This window comes from Typopeltis vanoorti, chromosome 9 (genome assembly GCF_054136105.1).
Source record: "Typopeltis vanoorti isolate ZY-2024b chromosome 9, IOZ_Tvanoo_1.0, whole genome shotgun sequence".
NCBI lineage: Eukaryota > Metazoa > Arthropoda > Arachnida > Uropygi > Thelyphonidae > Typopeltis > Typopeltis vanoorti.
This window is the reverse complement of record NC_143557.1, coordinates 20,443,456-20,462,834: the sequence shown is the minus strand read 5'-3', so window position 1 is coordinate 20,462,834 and position 19,379 is coordinate 20,443,456. Positions and strand designations below refer to the sequence as shown.

The following is a 19,379-nucleotide window of genomic DNA, read 5'->3' as shown; positions in this document are numbered from 1 at the left end:
CTGATTGCATTTCTCTTGAATGTTTTCCATTACTTTGTTGCTTGACACTGCTTGTCATTCAGGTCTTTAGTGGTTTATCACTAAAATGATTATCATTATCACCTTGTTCGTGCGGTTAGCCTAGTGACTATGCTCTTTGTAACCATATGCCTGGGGAAGGAGTGTCCTAGGTTTGATTCCCATTGCTAACATGAGGAGCTTAAGGATCTTCCTCAGCCATAGCCAAGTTAGCCGGTCTTCGGCGTGGACAGCAGGGTTTTTTCCCCCAGTTTATCTGAGGTTTTTCATCTCGCAAGCAGGCAAACCGGCCCCGTGAACACATGGATCTACAGCCATAAATGCTTAACCCCCCCCCCCCATGAGGGGGCTCAACTCGCCCCAATAGGGACGGGGGAGAAAAGGGAGGAAACTCCATATGAATAATCACCTTCATATTTTTTTTTTTTTTTTTTTTTTTACACTACTCATTTCTCCATTTCTAAGTTTTTCAGTAGCTTTTTGAACATGTTTCCATTCATGATGGTTGCCATCATTCTTCTGTAATATAGATATTATTATGGTTATGAGCATTATAGAGAGTAGTGTATAATCCTGTAAGTTTTAAATTGCGAAATTGAATGCGTCATTGAACATGATTTGTGAAATCAGGTGTTGGATAAGGGTGCAAGATATCTCCAGTCTATAATGATCTTATGGAATTGGTTAAACCTGATGGAATTGGTAATCTCTGCTCTTTAACTAAATTGAGTGACTGTTGTAACAAATTTGGTATGAAAATTATTATTAAATCATGCAAATAAGCAGAAATGTGGATGTCAACTGCATTCATTCAAAACACTGTAGAACATTTGTAATATATTACATTTGAACTGTTTAAACACAGTTTTTATTGAAGATTGAAAATTAAATGAGACAATAGTAGAATAAGCAAAACTATAGGGTGTAAGCCATTTAATTTATATGGAATAAAAGAGATTACCAAAATATTCAGTTAGCATGATAATGCATAAACGAATTTCAGCTTTAAGAAGCTGAGTTTGGTTAAAAATAAAAATAGCAAATAAATATCACAAATTTCTGAGAAAAATTAGTCATGGAATTCAGTGTGAATTCCAAAAATCATCAAAAACGAAGATAGGAGAAAAGAACATTATTAGCAATGAAGAATGCTAGAGTAGCTAATGCAGCATGATATGATAATTCAAAATAGGAAAAAGATTAGCAAAAGGTTATAATGGCACAGAAAAGATCCAGAGTGAGGCTGAGAGAGCTGTTCAGATTAATGGAATTAGTGTGCAAGTTCTGACAATACTGCCCTCCTGACAAGCAAGATTAATATGGAGGAAAATATTGATAGGAATCTATTAATTTAAATAAGTTTACTAATTAAGTATTACTATCACAGTATGCTTGTACACTGTGAGAATACACATAAGAAAATGGAATATGATGAAAATGGGTCCGTAATGGTGCATTGCAAATACTGCAGTTCTCCACTTTATTCTTTATTTTAAGTGGAACAGCTGGATGAAATGTTCCATTACTCCATACTACTAAGAGTGAATAGTGACAAATATTCAATAAGTATAAAACAAAATTTGAATGATATGCAAGTTTTCTGGATCAGATGCCAAACTATTCTATTTTGGAAACCATTGCAATTGAAGTTATGTTTAATTATAAAATTAGACAATTGCAGACTTTACCTTAGCATAGGTAAGACAAAAAAAAAAAAAAACTCCTGCTAATTTCTGCACTCGATATTATGTGATTAACTCCAGTTGCAGTTGGATGATCATTGTTGGTTCCTTACCCTGTGTGGTCACATAAACATTGTGTTAACTGTTTCATGTGTACATTCGATTATATAGCATCCAAATCATTGGTCTAAAACTTTTTTTATACTTCATCCTTTTAATACCTGATAACTGACATTCAGCTATTCAGAAGCTGGATGTGGTGAGTGTCTCTTCTAGTACAAAAATGTTCTGAAAGTTTGCAGAATTCTTTGTGGATAATCTTCTGTGCTGTCGAATTAAGAATATATGAATTGTCAGATTTCATGAACTTCTTATGCAAGAAATATTGACATTATGCGATAGTTTTCAGTGGAAAACTTAAGGGAAATTTCAGAAGCTTTTGAAGGTCTTACTAGCATCATTATGGTTATATCCATATTAAGGATAGCAGTTATCTGTAGTGAAGTAGTGTTTTGCTATAGATGTACTCTCCTTGCTATAATTCACATATGCTACCATGACTTTTTAAAAGCTCATCAGTTTGCCTTGCTCTGATGGTAGTTTGGAACAGAAAATATTAACTGCAGTAATTAAGTAGTCATGTTTTGTGATCTTTTGTTTTTTTACTTTATAGTAAGTTTATCAAATCATAGGTAATTGCACACCATTTCCTCCTCTTACTGCTTGAAGAAGGGTTTGATTTCCTCATATATCATATTTCCAAACATGTGAAAAAGAATGTTCAGAAACTACTTTTTCCATCACATTTAAACCTTAAGCTTTATTTACTCATCACCAAGAACAAACTTTCTTTATCTCCTCTGTCAAGTGCCATGTCATTTTCTTATTTTGCTAACTGTTCTTTAGGGTATAGGATCAGTGAAACTAAGACTACATAAGATAAGATTAATCTTAAATCCAGTGTGACTCAACATGGTGACAGCACTGAACATAGACTACTACAAGCTTTATACTTAAAAGCTATTTACGCATTAGAATTCTAAAACCTTATGCCATGCTAATGCAAATTAGAATGATAGACTATCCATACCAAAGATATGGGAAATTCTAATCTTACACAGCATTATTTTGGTCTACTAGTGTTATGTATTTTACACAAATCTCTCATATTAGTCCATTTGAAAATATTCCTAGTCTGAAATGCATCTCTAGCATATAGCAACTTGAAGTAACTAATTTTTGTAATTTCATGTAGCTGATTTTTGTAGTTTCATGTGTATTTTTTGTGTTAGTGAAATAAGTACCTTCACTGCTCAGTTGGTAAAGACAGTGTCCTTTGGTTAGCAGGATTGGGATTTGAATCCTGTCTAGGATGTGAACAACCTAAGGGGTTTTTTTTAGTTGAAAAGTTGTGTAAACTTATTTTTCATCTTGCATAGTATTAATTGGCCTATCACTAGTGTTTACATAGTATATATGAAGCTGTTATTTGATGGGCCAACATATGAGGAAGACTTATTGCATGTATGTGTATGCATATACTATTTCTTGAAATAAATCATTAACTGAGATAATGTACAAACTTTTCAGCAGTTTATTATTTTTTTTAATAGCAACATTTACTTTCCGAAGAGATATCAGAAGACTGGGATAAGGCTCCAGTGAAAGTCTTGGTTAGCAAAAATTTTGATGAGGTTGCTTTTGATAAATCAAAAGATGTACTTGTGGAATTCTGTAAGTAAATAGTGGTATAATTATTTAAATTGAGTATATGGAATAGAATTTTTAACTGGTTCTTCTACATAATTAGTAGTGACAGAGTTTCTTATCAGAAAGAGCAAGGCTGAAATCCTATCAGAGACATAAACTTTTTTAAGCCAAAACTGAATATTTCATGCAGAGGTGTATTTTCCAGAGCTTAGATCAAGAAACCTGAAACTTTCCAGAAGAGGGCAAGAGAACACATGGATAGATACACCAGACTGGAGATCAAATTAACTATTGCCATGCCAAACTTCGGAAAGAAACCAGGTTTACTTTGCTAGAACAAACTTTTGAATTTATGTAAAAATTTAAGTTAAATAATTATGGCTTGCATATTTACTTCAGTGCCTATCCTTGAACCTAATGTTTATTTTCATAGCATTCTACTTGCTTTGTTCAGGCTGAAAACATTACTGTATGTTATAACATTTTATAATTGGAATGCATATTCTTTGGTAGAAATTTTGGGGAAGAAACATTTGGAGGAAGGAAGTAACATCAGTCATCGGCTATTTTAAACTGGTCATAAATCACTAATTTTGAGGCCTGAAGTGGCTTAGTTTCAAGTTTGGTGTTTACAGTAGTTTCCAGAGTCAAAAAAAATTATAAAATGAATTAAACAAAAAAAAAATCCTTAGCCCACTTATGGTACCAACACTTTGAGTGGAATTCTATTACAAAAATTCAAAAGGATTCTTTTGGGATCATCTTGATTTCACTCAAAGGGCTCTTTTACGAACTACTAACCAACCTCCTTATAGCAAATACCATAATGTACTAATAGTAACAAATTCCTAACCAGAGCCTCACAGCAATGTCATTTTAAAGGAAATTCACTATTGAAGTCCACACCATTACTTTATTGTCTATATTCATAGAGATCTAATGAGTTAGCATTTGGGAATAATTTCATCCTTTCCACATGAAAAGAGTAAAAACTGTTCATAGAGGCAAATTAACCAGACAGTCACTAAGGTGCAACACCTGCAAGCCATTACTGCTAACTTAATGAGAGAGAAATGTCATCCGTGCACTAATTATGAAATTCAATAATTGAATGGTTTGTTTTAGAAAGGCCTGATTTTTGGCTCTTAATATATTTTTGATTGTATTAATTAATAACATAATAGAAACTGAATAACTTTTCAGCATGCGAAAACAAATTTCATGACTTGCGTTTCATATATCATAAAGATGTCCAAAAAAATACAAGTGAGAAATGTTACATTTAAACAATTGAATTAAATGTAATATAGCACATTTGCAATTTTTTTTTTTTTTTTTCCAGCTGTAATGAAACGAGCATTACTGTTCAAATAAAATCGCTAACTACATGAAGATTCATAATAAAGAAGTGAAAATTCATTAACAAAGCAGTTTTCATAGTTTTTAGATTAGGATAGGGCTTGAATTTGGGTTTATGATAGATATTTTTATTTGATAGTGCTTTTACTAGCACAAAATGCTATCTTAAACCTTGCTTCTCAAGTTTCCATTAAAAGACTGAATTCTCACTGTTTCAGTCACTTTAGTGGGCAGTTGAAGTGGACCCTCTAGTATCAGTTGCATGAACTGTTTGTCTGAACAATGACTCGAGGAACTCAAACTAGGTGTTATTTTATTTCCTTATTTGATGAGTCAAGTCAAGAATCTGACAAAGCTAACAAACAAGATACTAGATACATACAAAATAAAATCAAATAATGGTATAACTTGTCTTTTATTACATATTAAAACATTGTTTGGAGTTAGTTCAAAGTAAGTGCTGATTAAAGACAAACATGAAACTTCAAAATGCTGTATCTCTTGTGATGGGTTTTCCGATTTGCCTTTTAAGTAGGGGCTAGACTTGTCTTAGAAAAGTTTAGTGGCAGAAAATAGGTCAGTGATATTTCATCATCAAATTCCTGACATGTACCCTCAATGGGCGTACAGGATATGATAGTACTACATGAAAAATTTACTTCATTACTAACTTCCTATCTACAATTTTCCTCCAAATGAGTCTGTTACTTGTCAAGACTCCAACATTATCAGATGTTATATTTCTATTGTCTAAGGCACTTTGTACCGTATCAATCCACCTATATCTTGGTCTTCTGCTGGGCCGTTTTCCTGCCAACCCCTGGCAGAGAACATTTTGTTTTGCTAATCTTTCCTCTCCCATTCTGTTTAAGTGACCATATCACCTGAAATTAGCTCTGCTAATGCATTCCTGGATGCTGACAATATCAAGTTCTTTCCTAATATCCTCGTTTTAATATGATATTGCCATTGATGCCATCTGTTCATGCCTATAATCTTTCTCAGGACTCTCATATCTGCTGTCTCTAGTCTTTGGTCAAGTGTTTTACTTCTGACCCAGCTCTCAGATCCATAACTTAAAACTGGTTTGAATACTGTCTTGTATACTGCTAATTTATTGTTCTGACTAATTTCTCTCTTATTCCATATGAATTTATTCAATTGACTGCCTATCATAATAGCTTTGTTGATTCTGTTGTCTATTTCCATATTTAATTTACCATCTTCACTAAAAATCATGCCTAAGTAGCTGAAATGTTTTACTTGTTCCACGGGTTCCCCGTTCACAATGCAGTTGACATTTTCAACAATTCTACCTATTTTCATTGTCTTTGTCTTTTTATTGCTGACCTTCATACCATACCTATTACAACAGTTATTCAATTTAGTCAGGGAATCTTGCAAACTCGTAGCGGATTTATTTAGAAGTATAACATCATCCACATAAAGCAAAGAGCTGACATTAATATCTCCAATTCTGATATCATGTTTAATACCACTTTCCTTCATAATGTGATCCATATAGATAACGAATAACAGAGGGGATAATGTACATCCTTGTCTCTCACCAGATTTAACATTAAACCATCTTCCTGTACTTCAATTCTAACTGCTGACTTACAACTCAAATAAAGACTAAGTATTGCTTGATATAATGCCCCATTGACACCATATAACTGTAGCGTATTGAACAGCTTCTCTCTTGGCACTTTGTCATATGCCTTTTCCTTGTCAGCTTGTGCTCTTAGAGAATACAGAGACAAATGTAAGAAATCGAAACACTGTGTAAAATTACCTAAACAAAAGTCATGGGAGGACTTTGGCAAGAACATAGAAAATAAATATCAAGAAGGTGTTAAGATATTCTGGATGTTGTTGAAGCTTAGAAATGGAGGAATAAGTGCTGTAAAAGGAGTTAGAGATGATAAAGGTGACATGAAAACAGGAGAAAAAGATATCCTTGAAGTATGGAGTAATTACTTTCAAAAACTGCTAAATGAAACAAGCAGTCAAGACAGCACAGTGATTTAAAAAAAAAAAAAAAAAAAAAAAAAAAAACACTCAACAGGCATACAGTCAGGAATACATATCCATACTTAAAGTAGAAAAAGCAATCAAAAGCTTGAAATGTGGAAAGGAAGCAGGAGTAGATGATATTCAACCAGAAATGCTGAACCGTGGTGGTATAAAAGTTTTAGTGGCTTCACTGCATAGTTCAAAAAGCCTGGACAGAGGGACGAATTCCTGATGATTGGAGTAGAGCTCTAATAGTACCCATATATAAAGGGAAATAAAACTGAATGTGAGAATTACAGAGGTATTTCCCTACTTAGTGTTCCTGGCAAGATGTATGCAAGTATACTTGAGAAACAGTTGAGAAGAATTGTGGAAGAAAAGAATGGTGAAGAACAAGCTGGATTCAGGCCAAATAGTTGAGAGAATTCGACGAGAAACAGTTGAGAAAGCATGGGAATATAACAAAGATCTGTATTTAAGTTTTGTCGATCTGGTAAAGGCATATGACAAGGTGCCAAGAGAAGCTGATCAATATGCTACGGTTATATGGTGTCAGTGGGGCATTATATCAAGCAATACTTAGTCTTTATGTATGTATTTATGTAAGTCAGCAGTTAGAATTGAAGGAAGTACAGGAAGATAGTTTAATGTTAAATCTGATGTGAGATAGGGATGCACATTATCCCCTCTGTTATTCATTATCTATATGGATCACATTATAAAGGAAAGTGGTGTTAAACATGATATCAGAATTGGAGATGTCAATGTCAGCTCTTTGCTTTATGCGGACGATGTTATACTTCTAAATAAATCCACTACAAGTTTGCAAGATTCCCTGACTAAATTGAATAACTGTTGTAATAAATATGGTATGAAGGTCAGCATTAAAAAGACAAAGAAAATAGGTAGAGTTGAAAATGTCAACTGCATTGTGAACGGGGAACCCGTGGAACAAGCAAAACATTTCAGCTACTTAGGCATGATTTTTAGTGAAGATGGTAAATTAAATATGGAAATAGACAACAGAATCAACAAAGCTGGTATGGTAGGAAGTCAGTTGAATAAATTCATATGGAATAAGAGAGAAATTAGTCCGAACACTAAATTAGCTGTATACAAGACGGTGTTCAAACCAATTTTAAGTTATGGATCTAAGAGCTGGGTCAGAAGTAAAACACTTGACCAAAGACTAGAGACAGCAGATATGAGAGTCCTGAGAAAGATTATAGGCATGAACAGATGGCATCAATGGCAATATCATATTAAAAACGAGGATATTAGGAAGGAACTTGACATTGTCAGCATCCAGGAATGCATTAGCAGAGCTAATTTCAGGTGATATGGTCAAACAAAATGGGCGAGGAAAGATTAGCAAAACAAGTGTTCTCTGCCAGGTTGGCAGGAAAACGGCCCAGCAGAAGACCAAGATATAGGTGGATTGATACGGTACAAAGTACCTTAGGTGATAGAAATATAAGATCTGATAATGTTGGGGTCTTGACAAGTAACAGACTGATTTAGAGGAAAATGGTAGATATGAAGTTAGTAATGACATAAATTTTTCATGTAGTACTATCATATCCTGTACACCCCTTGAGGGTACATGTCAGGAATTTGATGATGATAATCATTATCAGCCATTGTCGATCCAGTGCTGGTTGGAGGTCCTTTCAAGATTACTCCAGCACTCTCTGCCCATGGCTATCCTTTCCTATGTCATCCCCTGCAAATCTGATGTCATCAATCCACCGTCATTTAGGTCGGTGTCGTGGTCATTTTTCCTCTTGTGGAGTCCATTCAAGTACTTCTTTTGTCCATTGTTGATTTTGTCTTCGAGCAATATGTCCAGCCCATTGTCACTTTTGATATTTCACTCTTCCTATGATGTCAGAGACTTTGGTTTGGTTTCTTATCCATGTATTCCTTTTGTGATCCAATCTTGTGATACCAAGCATACTTCTTTCCATACTAAATTGTGTTATTTTTGAATTTCCTTTGCATTCAGTGTGTTTCAGAGCCGATGTCAGTATAGGAAGAATACATTGGTTAAAAACTTATCTCGTCAGGCATAATGGCAGTTGGCTTTTGAATATTGAAAGTAATTTTCCAAATGCTTTCCACCCAAGCATTATGGTCATGTCATGTGCCTTTTAATTTCCTCCATGATATTTTGTTCCATTTATCTGTTGTCCTAAGTATATGTAATGATCTACTTGTTTAATTTCCTCGTTAATTGTTTTTATTATTTCTGTTTGGACATAGCTATTGAACATAACTCAGATCTTTAGGTTTAGCTTTAGGCCAGCTGTTTTGCTAGCAATTTGAAGTTCATGGATACAAGTCTGTAATTCATGCGCAGTTGAAGTAAAGATAACTATGTCATCTGCAAAGTGTAAATGGCTTAAATATCTTCCATTTATCTTCAGATCTTTCCCTTCCCAATCAAGAAGTTTAAATATTTCTTCTAGGCATGCTGTGAATAAGTTTTAAGATATTGTTGCCCTGTCTTATACCTCCCTGTATTTCCACAGTAGAAATGTTTCCATCGAAATGAATTGCTGCTATGGCATTGGTTTTCCAAATGGCCTTCCGGAATGAATTAAGTTCGACAACCGTGGTTCCGCTGTACTTGATTTCCGAGCTGTGTATTATAGAGCTTGCGTTAGACTACAGCAGATTTGCATTGCTACCAAAGAAGCATAATATACACAGATACAGAGTTCCCTACAGGTGATAAGTGTGGATCTACAGAAACATTCAGTGCTTTCTTGAATCTACATATCCTTTCTCGGTTATGGAAACTACACTTGGATGTATGTTTCGTTGAATTTCAAGCTATATTAAGATTAAGAGAAACAAGGCTGTAGATACTGCAGCTAGGTAAGCTTGTTTTCTCACGTTTCCATCATATCCCTCTGACCCACACTGATTACATGCAGATCATAAGAAACTTGTTGGCAGTCATTATGGAATAGTGGCCAGTAATAAGCTATTGAATCAAGCCTGAAATTGTGGCAGTCCAGTTTACAGTCTGTAAACAGGAAGTTGTTCTTCAGCTCAGCATAGGTTAATTATATCTGTGTGCAAGTTCTTTGTTACTGGACTAACCATCAATTATATTTTTATTGGATGCCCTCATTTCGTAAATGAATGCAGTCACTATTTTAGTCGATTAATAATTTGTCTGGGCTCTATACACTCAGCCAGATTTTATCACTCACTATAAGTGTCTTTGTTTTTAAATTTTTTTACAGAAAATCATTTTTGACCATATATGGAGGCCGTTTTTACATTATTTTTATGCTATGGCACACACAAAAAAAAAGTATTGAACAGTACTCCATAACATGTATTGTTGTAGTTATTATTATTTGACACCTCCAGGGAGTCCAAAGACTCATCGAGGGAGAGTGTGCCAACAGCATCGAACGATTTCAGTAATTTTTTGTGTGCCATACTGTTTTGTACATGAGCTTTTGTAATGCAGCAATCCCTTTTTTTTTTTTTTTAATATATATATATACAAGAATTAGGGTATTTCTCAGGGTCTAGTTAAAGGAAAACCATGAAGCTGAAAGACGAAGCATATTCAGAATAACCGGGCTGAGTGGTTAGCATGTCTGCTCTCTAGCCAACAGGCTGCGGGTTCAAATCCTGTCATGGATCTTTGTGATATGCAATCATCTTGGCACACAAAGATCATCGGGTGGATCTTTGTGGGCATGGATATTTATGATTGTTCTACAAACTTTGTGTGGAAAGGGAATCTGTGACCCTACCACTTATTCTAGCAGAAGACATCATTGTCCAAACCATGTGAGGTACAGCGTCTACGGACGTCAAATGTGAACTTTTTTATTTTTTATTTTTTTTTTTATTCTACTTAAAGAATTGTGCTATCATAGTTTGGGCATTCTGTTTCTTTTTTCATACAACTAACTGTATGGTTCTGTTGCCTCTTTTACTCTTCTGCAAATTTTACTGTCTCTCTTTATCACAAATCAACCTCTAAGCATTGCTGCTGAAAAACTTCAATTGGATAAAAAATATTTTCAAATTGTTTCTGTGAAATCTCTTTTGGCTGACTGTCAGTGGTTAAATTTTCTTCAGGATCTTCTCTATAAACTACCATGGGTTTTAACTTTAGATCTCCTTTGGCATTGCCACCTAATAGAAGAGTCCTATCCTTTGCGACTTTATAACCAGGCTGAGATTTCTCTGATTTGGCCAGAAAAAGTCTTGGAAGGCATTCACTTCCAAAAAAAAAAGGCCCGTTTTATCGTATTAAATGTTTGTTGGTCACAATAGCCCCCTTCTCCCACAATTTTCTTCAAAATCTCTGGATAATTTGTGGTCACCTCCTTATCTGCATTTGCAGTTTCACCTGCGATTCGAAAACATTATGTAGGCTATTTCTCTTTTTGAAACACTCTAACCACCTAGCACTAGCTCGGAATTCTTCTTTTCCATCATTGATAGCTCTTTCTTGAAAGGTTGCAAAGAGACTTGATGCTTTTGATTTAATAAGGTCAGTGCTTAACAGGATTCATTTTTGGTTACGATCTTCGATCCATGTAGAAGTCCCTGTAATTCTATCTATATAATATAGATTTCGAGTGGTCTGCATGCATGATGAATTTGAAACAGCCCTACCTTTCTCTTTGAATTCATCAGCTTTGCTTAAAATTGCTCTTATAGTTGATTCACCCATTTCGTGTTCTTGTTCTGTCTTTGCTCTGGGCTCACCTTGTTCATTTTTCTTAGTTTCAAGTTTTTCTTCCAGTGCAATTACTTTTCAAATCTTTTTCACACTTCTGTTTCTTTGCTCACTAATTCTTTTACTCATGATTAAAGGTTGAGAAAATACTTTAAAATAAAAAAGTAAGGAAAACGATTGCAAAGGAGGCACGAGATATGATCTGCAAAATGCTATGTAATTAGCAGACAACATAAATTTTGGCGGTAAATTTGAACATAGTGAACATGGAAATAGTGTAATATGCCATTAAAAAATATCTTTGTAAAATGTTTTAAATCAGCATCTAAATTATTTTATCCTGATGAATGATTTTTTAAAATAGTTAGCCATAAAAATGTATAGATAGACATTTTTAATCTGCAACATTTATTTTTAAGATGTATTTCAGATGTGCAGTAATCGAATTTTAGAGGCACATTGATTGCATTTGGGAATGGAAAAAAAGTCACACTAATCGGAGACACATTAATGGAGGGATTGCTGATACTCAACAGGTTTTTTTTAATCCATATTTTACGAAATTTTTTACACTTGTCTTTCGTGGACCTTTTTATACCTGTCTTTAATACAACTTTTATACTTGTTTCTGTATTCACATTTTTTATACCTACCTTTTTATACACATTTATGCTTTTGTTTATTTATGAAGTTTATTTAACACAAGCTGTCCTTATTTTTGCCTTTTATTCTGCTTTGACCTTCAATAGTGCAATTTGTGCCATAAAATCCTGGACAATAGGTACATAACCATCCATCATAATCACTTCCATGATTAAATGTATATGTATTATTAACATAGCTGTATAACTTAGTCATTGTTGTACATAGATTTTTATAATTCTTCCCATAATATAGTTTTCCTGACTATTAGTTCTCGTACCAATAAATAATTTCTCCAGATTCCTGATGGCAAATGCATTCAGGTGTAAACTCTCCTTTTAACTTTTTCCACCCATCCTTATGTATCAGATGGTTTGCTAACATAGTGACATCACATCTGCATAATACATTTTTTGCTTTCTTTATTTTCAGTATTCCTTTCATGTCCTCTCTCTCATACTTTTATTTATTTATTCATATGGCATGAATAACAAAACATGCAATACAATACACTGGCATTTTAAATAAACGTATAAAATTAAGTCATTTTAAAAACCAATAAAATTAAAAGGTTACATCCATATCGGTCAAATAGTTCGTAGCTTTGGGTGAGCACTTAAAGTCCAATTTGTTTCCTGAATATGCTCTAAGATAACATTGGGTCACGAAATGATCCCCAGTTTGTCTTTGAGCTCCACAATGTGGGGATGGTCATTTACCCCATTTAAAAAGGATATCTGCACATACACCATGACTAGTTCGTATTCTGTTAAGCTATTCTGTTAAGCTTCACACCTCCCACAAAAATCCTGAGTCCAGGATTTTTGTGGGAGGTGTGAGCAAGCATCAAAACTTTCTTGTAATTAGTTGAGAGAAAATTTTGTGATATCATCTATCTGGCTCTCCCACTGTTCTTGCCACTTCTGCTTCAGGTCAAAGTTAGATTGTAGAAGTAGTTGGGCTAATTGTAGCGGTGGATGTCTCGATCTCAATCGTTGTACACTTAAGTCTGAGAGATTTAAGTGTATCTCATACTCTATCACTAGATAAATACTTCATTCCTACCAGAACTACCATCTCTAAATTTTCTGTTTTTCATCTACATTTATAAAATTTTGATTTTAGCACCTGGAAATTAAGTCATTTGCATATTTATAAGTGGAATTTCCATACCAAGTTAATATCCTTCTTTATTGACTTTATCTACATTTCTATCGTTACATAACATTTTACCTGATTTGGTGCTTTTCCTCTTTTTTTGTTGCTTGCTCTTTTTATTCCTTCATATGCCTTTAATTGCTTTTTGACATTTTCATATTCTTTCATTATTCCATATAATTTGTCTTCATTTCTGGAGTTAATTCATTTTTGATATACTTTTTAGTTATCAAAATTGCATGATTCTGTTCATTTGTTCTACTTAAATGTTACATTATTCCAACAAAATATTAGAGAATATATTACATACAATAAAATCAGCAGTAATATATAAAGAAATTTTTTCTAAGGGAAAAAAAAGGAATTGAAGATAAATCTCCAATTTCACAGTGGCATTAAATACTTTTAATTATATAGCCTTCAACCCATTGATCTATCTGGGAACATGCCTTAAATATAGTCTAACTGGTGGTTTTACAGGGATGAATTTTGGTCTGTGTGGGGTGATGAGTTCAGATTTCCAGGTAATAAATTTTTTTGAAATTGGAAAAGCTTTACTTTTTTCTCACTCTTAGTATCAGTATATGAACCAAAGTATCCTACCTATTTTAAATAAGTCATTTCATTTAGTTTATATTTGCTTTATTCTTTAGGAATATTGCTGTTGAATTGCAACAGCAACATCAATTATTACCTAATTGATGCTACATTTTTACAGATTAGATGGTTTGATCAACCATATGTCAGCTGATAAGCAAGTTATTGGATTATTTTTTGACAAAGTACCCCATAGTGATGTTCACTAAATTATTCAATTTCAGTAGTTCTTTCACTCAGAGCCTTACTTACCTTAGTATCTTACTATTTTTACCTTTCTTGGTCATTATTCTTTCTTTGATGCATAAGGAATTAGATAACAGGTCCATTTCTACATTTATGCACATCCTTGTATAATTATTACAGATAATCAAGGTATCTTTTTCTGTAATATCGATCACATATTCTTTCTTTGATGCATAAGGAATTAGATAACAGGTCCATTTCTACATTTATGCACATCCTTGTATAATTATTACAGATAATCAAGGTATCTTTTTCTGTAATATCGATCACAAGTTCATATAGCAAGTTATGTAAATTCTTTTGTTGTGCATTTTAGAATAGCCTAAAAATAATTTCTATTAGGCAGATATTAATAAATTTACCTGGACAGCCAGTTATAAAAAGTAATTGCCTGCTTGATAGCTAATAAGGCAAAATTAATTATTTTAATGGCTAATATAGCCTGCTTTCATGTCAATAATGGCATTAAGGCATATTCAGTCATTATTTAATAATACTGCTAAATTGGGTTATGCAAATTACTTATGTAAAAATATCACTACAAACAGAAAAAAATACATGAATACATTTATAGAAGAAACAGAATTGAAAGAATAAAGGCAATGGAAAAAATCTAAAATACCTAAAATACTTTTTTCTATAATTTTAAATTATAGAAAAAAGCATCAGAAAAGCCAAAGGGGTGATGAAATCAATAATATAATTGAATTATATATATTAAATGGCTTTCCTCAGGAAAATTAAGGACAAATTAGAATATCAGCAAAAGAGTAATTATCAATAAATTAGAAAATAATGTAAACAACTTAAACTCTCAAGCAAGTTTTTACAAAATAGGTACTGGAGAAATAGTGAATTGTTAAGAACTGTGGCCAGGCAATAAATGGTCAGCTGAGATTTAAAAAAAAAAAAAAAAAAAAAAATTACATAACATTAGCAAAAATACTGCGTGACAGAACATTCACATTTAAAGAAAAAGAAAATAGCTGGGAAAATTACTAAGGAATGGTTTATTAAATTCAAGTTATATAAGAAAAGCATATAACAGAATCAGCCCTATCTTTGAAAAAGTTGTAAATTAACAGTGAATTTGGAAAAAAAAGGGATGATCCTGCATTTATGCTTTATTTACTAATAGTAAAAATATATATTAGAACTATCCATCTAATATATTAGAAATACCCATCACATTTGATTATTATGAGACCTTCAGCGAGTCAAGTACTCAAGAGAGGCTATAAATTATCCAAACCAGCTGTCATACCTTTCCTGTCACTCACTACCCCTAAAGGCCAAACTATTCCACTCACTCACTGCTCTGTGAGAGAAAAACCTAGCTCTTACCCATTTCTTGACTGCAAGTTCTCTCCCCACCTTCCATATAATGAAATTTTCATCAGACAACATCCTGTAACACTCATTCAGAAGTTTATAGATCTCTATGATATCACCCTTCTTTCTCCTGTTAACCAGAGTCTGTAATCCACATACTCGCAATCTGTCATCATAATCTAAATCCCATAATTTGGATATAATCTTTGTAAATCTTCTTTGCACCCTTTCCACAGCTTCTTTATCTCCTTGTCATGCAGGAGACCAAATCTCAACAATAATGCAAGTGTGGTATTATAAAGAATGTATCATAACATGTCAAGGTTCATTTCAACGTTGCAGTTATCCTCTGAGTTGTATTTGTAACTTTTCTATGTGACCTTTGAACTTCAAATTCTTATCCACTATTATGCCAAGATCCCACAATATGCCACTGGGAATTTAATCATGCCAAAGTGAGTAACTTTAACTTATTAACCTTAAACTAACATCCATTTTTGTTTGCCCAAATTTTCAGCCTATTCAAATCATTTTGTAAGTGCTGGATATCAGTAGCATCCCTCATTGCCCTGCCTATCTTTGCATCATCGCCAAATAATTGCACATCTCCTGTTAGATGCTTCCTAATGTCATTAATGTATAGTTTCAAAAAATAAATTTGTTTTAAAAGAATTTTTCATAGGATAGAGATAAGATTTTGGAAATATTAAAAGGCCACTTATCTGGAAATTTATTAAACCCAGTGTACAGAGTGCAAACCATCAATTGCTCTTGTTCATCCATGGTAGCGGCTATTTCAGTGGAGCAGTGCCAGTAAAAACTACCTGTATAAAAGACCTATTGTCACTGCACAGAATCTTTGGGAAAGCAAATGAAAAGTCAATGAGACTGGGATCATCAGTTAAGCAGATTGCTCTTCTGATGTCTGTCTGAAGGAGGTCCTGGGTACATCATAGCAAATGCTCACAGTAATGGTTGGGTAGATTTGTAGAGGAGTGTCGGGAGTTGAGTAGGAGAAAAATACTGTTTAGAATGCAACACTTTTTGGGGACTGAAGAAGCTATGGATCTGATGTGCTTGTTGTGCCAAAACAGGTTAAATGTGAAAGTTAACACAAGGAGAGAAAACTGATCCTTTTTGATAAGCATTATCAAAAGTGAAGCATGATCTTTTTTTTTTTTTTCAGGGAATAAGGCAGAATTGCATTTTGGTGAGATTAAAATTGACCAGGTTATCCTCATCTCCACTTGAGAAATGGTAAGGAGATCAATGTTTTAGACTTTGGTTAAAGATCTTGAAGGTGTGAATTACTTTATCACTACAAGATTTTGAAAATAAGTGGATCACAGAGTACTTTTATCAGATAAATTGATGATTGCATGACAGATCATTGAGGTAGAGAGTGGGAGGAGGAAGAGTTTCACAGCCCTGAAATCTGAAAGGAAACCATCTAGCATAATCTGCAGTGAATGACAAGTCAGGAAGTGGCAATTGATTCACGAAAGGAAGGAGGAATAAAAAATAAAAGCTGGTGCCAGACACAAATGCCTTGGAAATATCAAGAGCGACCACTTTATATTAAAAAATAAATAGTAACTTAAGTTACACAGTAAATTATACGTTGAAAGTTTTTTCACTTGGTTATATTATAAATTAAAGATGCCAAGAAAGTATATTCTTGGTTTTATCCTTTATCCAAGTGTAAGCAAATAAAGTTTGGGTGTGAAGTAACTTCACGACTGGACTACTTGTATATAGATGCTAATGACTTCACATCAATTGTCTTAGTATCCCATAATGCAAAGCACATTTACTTATGGACAAGTATAATGCTGTGCATTATGCGGAGGAACACTACCCAGACCTATTTTGACCTTTATTGAGGTCTCATCAGTGGGAGCCAGACCCAGAAGTGATATTAAAGCAATTGATGTGTAGTCATTAGCATCTACAAGTAGCCAAGTCATGAAGTTACTTCACATGTAAACTTTGTTTTCTTACAGTAATAAAAGAATGAAGTTGCAAAACTGGATATCTTGTGATGTCTCAAACACTTCACCTAGATGATTTCATGCAGGGACAAATTTTTGGAAAGCTTGAAGGCACAGAGTTACTGATATTGCCAGGGAGTTTTGAATCTTGCATAGCTTTGCATCCAGGCTCTGGGCAGCATTTCAAACCATTGGAATGTGCTAAGAGGTTGCCCTCACTCTACCATGGAGAATAAAGACAGATTTTTGGTTATAATAGTGAAACGTAATTGAAGTACCATGGCAAGTCAGCTTCATTCAAGCACAGTTACGCAGATATCTCGACGAACTGTGACAAGTAGACCTGTAGCGTGTGTCCTTTTATCAACAGCTCATCACAGAGCATGTTTTCAGTGGTGTTGTATCCATAAGAATTGGACAAGAGGCCAATGGCCTATTTACATACAAATCATTTTAGTCTTTCCTCCAATTCTAGACAACACTTGATCTGGCATGAAAGGGTACTTCTTACCATCGTGAGAATGTTCTTAAAAGGGGTAAAATGGCAGTGCTGGGGTCATGGTGTGGGGAGGCATCATGCCTAATGGACTCACCCAGCTACAAATCCTGGTAAAAGGGACTGACTGGCAAACAATATTGCAATGGAATTCTTCTTGTTTTCAGCGTCATTCATTTTTATAGATGACAATGCCACGCCATGCCGTTCATGAGTAGTCGAGTTACTTCTCAAGAGTGAGTATGTTAATCACTCACTCTTGAGAAGTAAGAGTGAGTGATTAACATACTCACTCTTGAGAAGTAAGAGTGAGTATGAGTGAGTATGTTAATCGAATAGTGGCCAGCATGCTCCTCAGATCTTGACCCCTTCTCCCATAGAACATGTTTGGGACATAATGGGGAGATGCATTGCTGCTTGAAATTTCCCTCCAGAAAACAAGGTCTCATCCTTGCTCTGAAGGAGTTAGCCAATTTGCCTCATGAGCTTCTGAATCACTTGGAGCTAAGCATGGTATGATGCTGCATCCCAGTTCAGAGTGGACATATTCCATACTGCAATGTCTCCTTGCATTGTTTTCTGTAGGCACTGGACATTAATTCCTTAGGAAATTTGTAACTTTTGCCAAAAATGTATTGCAATTTAATTTGCACGAAATTTATAACACATTGTTTTGTTTAATATAATTTATTAGTGTGCTGGCAATAAGTTTATATCCACATTTGGCTGTAGGCATAAATCTTTTTTTCATATACAGGTAAAAATGTAGTTCGTCCTCGGCTTTTAGACGCCATCGTACATAGCTCTAATCCAACCTTAATGATGCTCTCTCTGTCAAAACTGGGAAATTAAGAGCTATGCTCCTTAATGTATAGTGAGACTTCTGGAGTTTTGATAATTAAATATTCACACTCGTGCCAAAATATGTGATGCTGCTGTGGCACATGAAGTATTTAATTATTAAATACTCCTTAATGGTTTTTTATTCTTAGCAAGCACCTAAACTTCATTTGATCTGAATAGTATCATTTTTAACCTGGCTGTCTCAACTGTATAGAAGATTCCATTCTCGATATACTATAGTACCTACTCAAGAGGATTCATAATATGTGTACTGAAATATCTGTACTATAATCAACTTAAATGTTGCATGCACACACAGTATATCATGTGGTCTAATATTTTAGTCAGAGATTGCTGTTCTGCATTAACACTGTAGAAACTGAGTAAAAACGTTTACTCTGTTTTCACAATACAGCATTCCCTCAATTAGTGCAGCTAATGCGTTCTTTAAAACAGGCGCATTAATTGAAAATGCACTAATCGAATATAATAACCTATGGAAAAAAGTACAACTTGTTCCTCAAATTTCTTTTTTTACCCTTCATTTTTTTATAAAAGAATTAGGGTATGGC

The 19,379-nt window shown here is 34.0% G+C and overlaps 1 protein-coding gene across 1 annotated transcript in view; it reads left to right on the top strand.

The window, feature by feature from the left end:
* Pdi (protein disulfide isomerase) overlaps positions 1–19,379 on the top strand; it is a 145,552-nt gene that overhangs the window by 109,284 nt on the left and 16,889 nt on the right. The window contains exon 7 of the mRNA XM_090397372.1: positions 3,314–3,434. Within this exon, the coding sequence (XP_090253498.1) occupies positions 3,314–3,434 (121 nt within the window). The remainder of the gene's footprint in view (positions 1–3,313; positions 3,435–19,379) is intronic.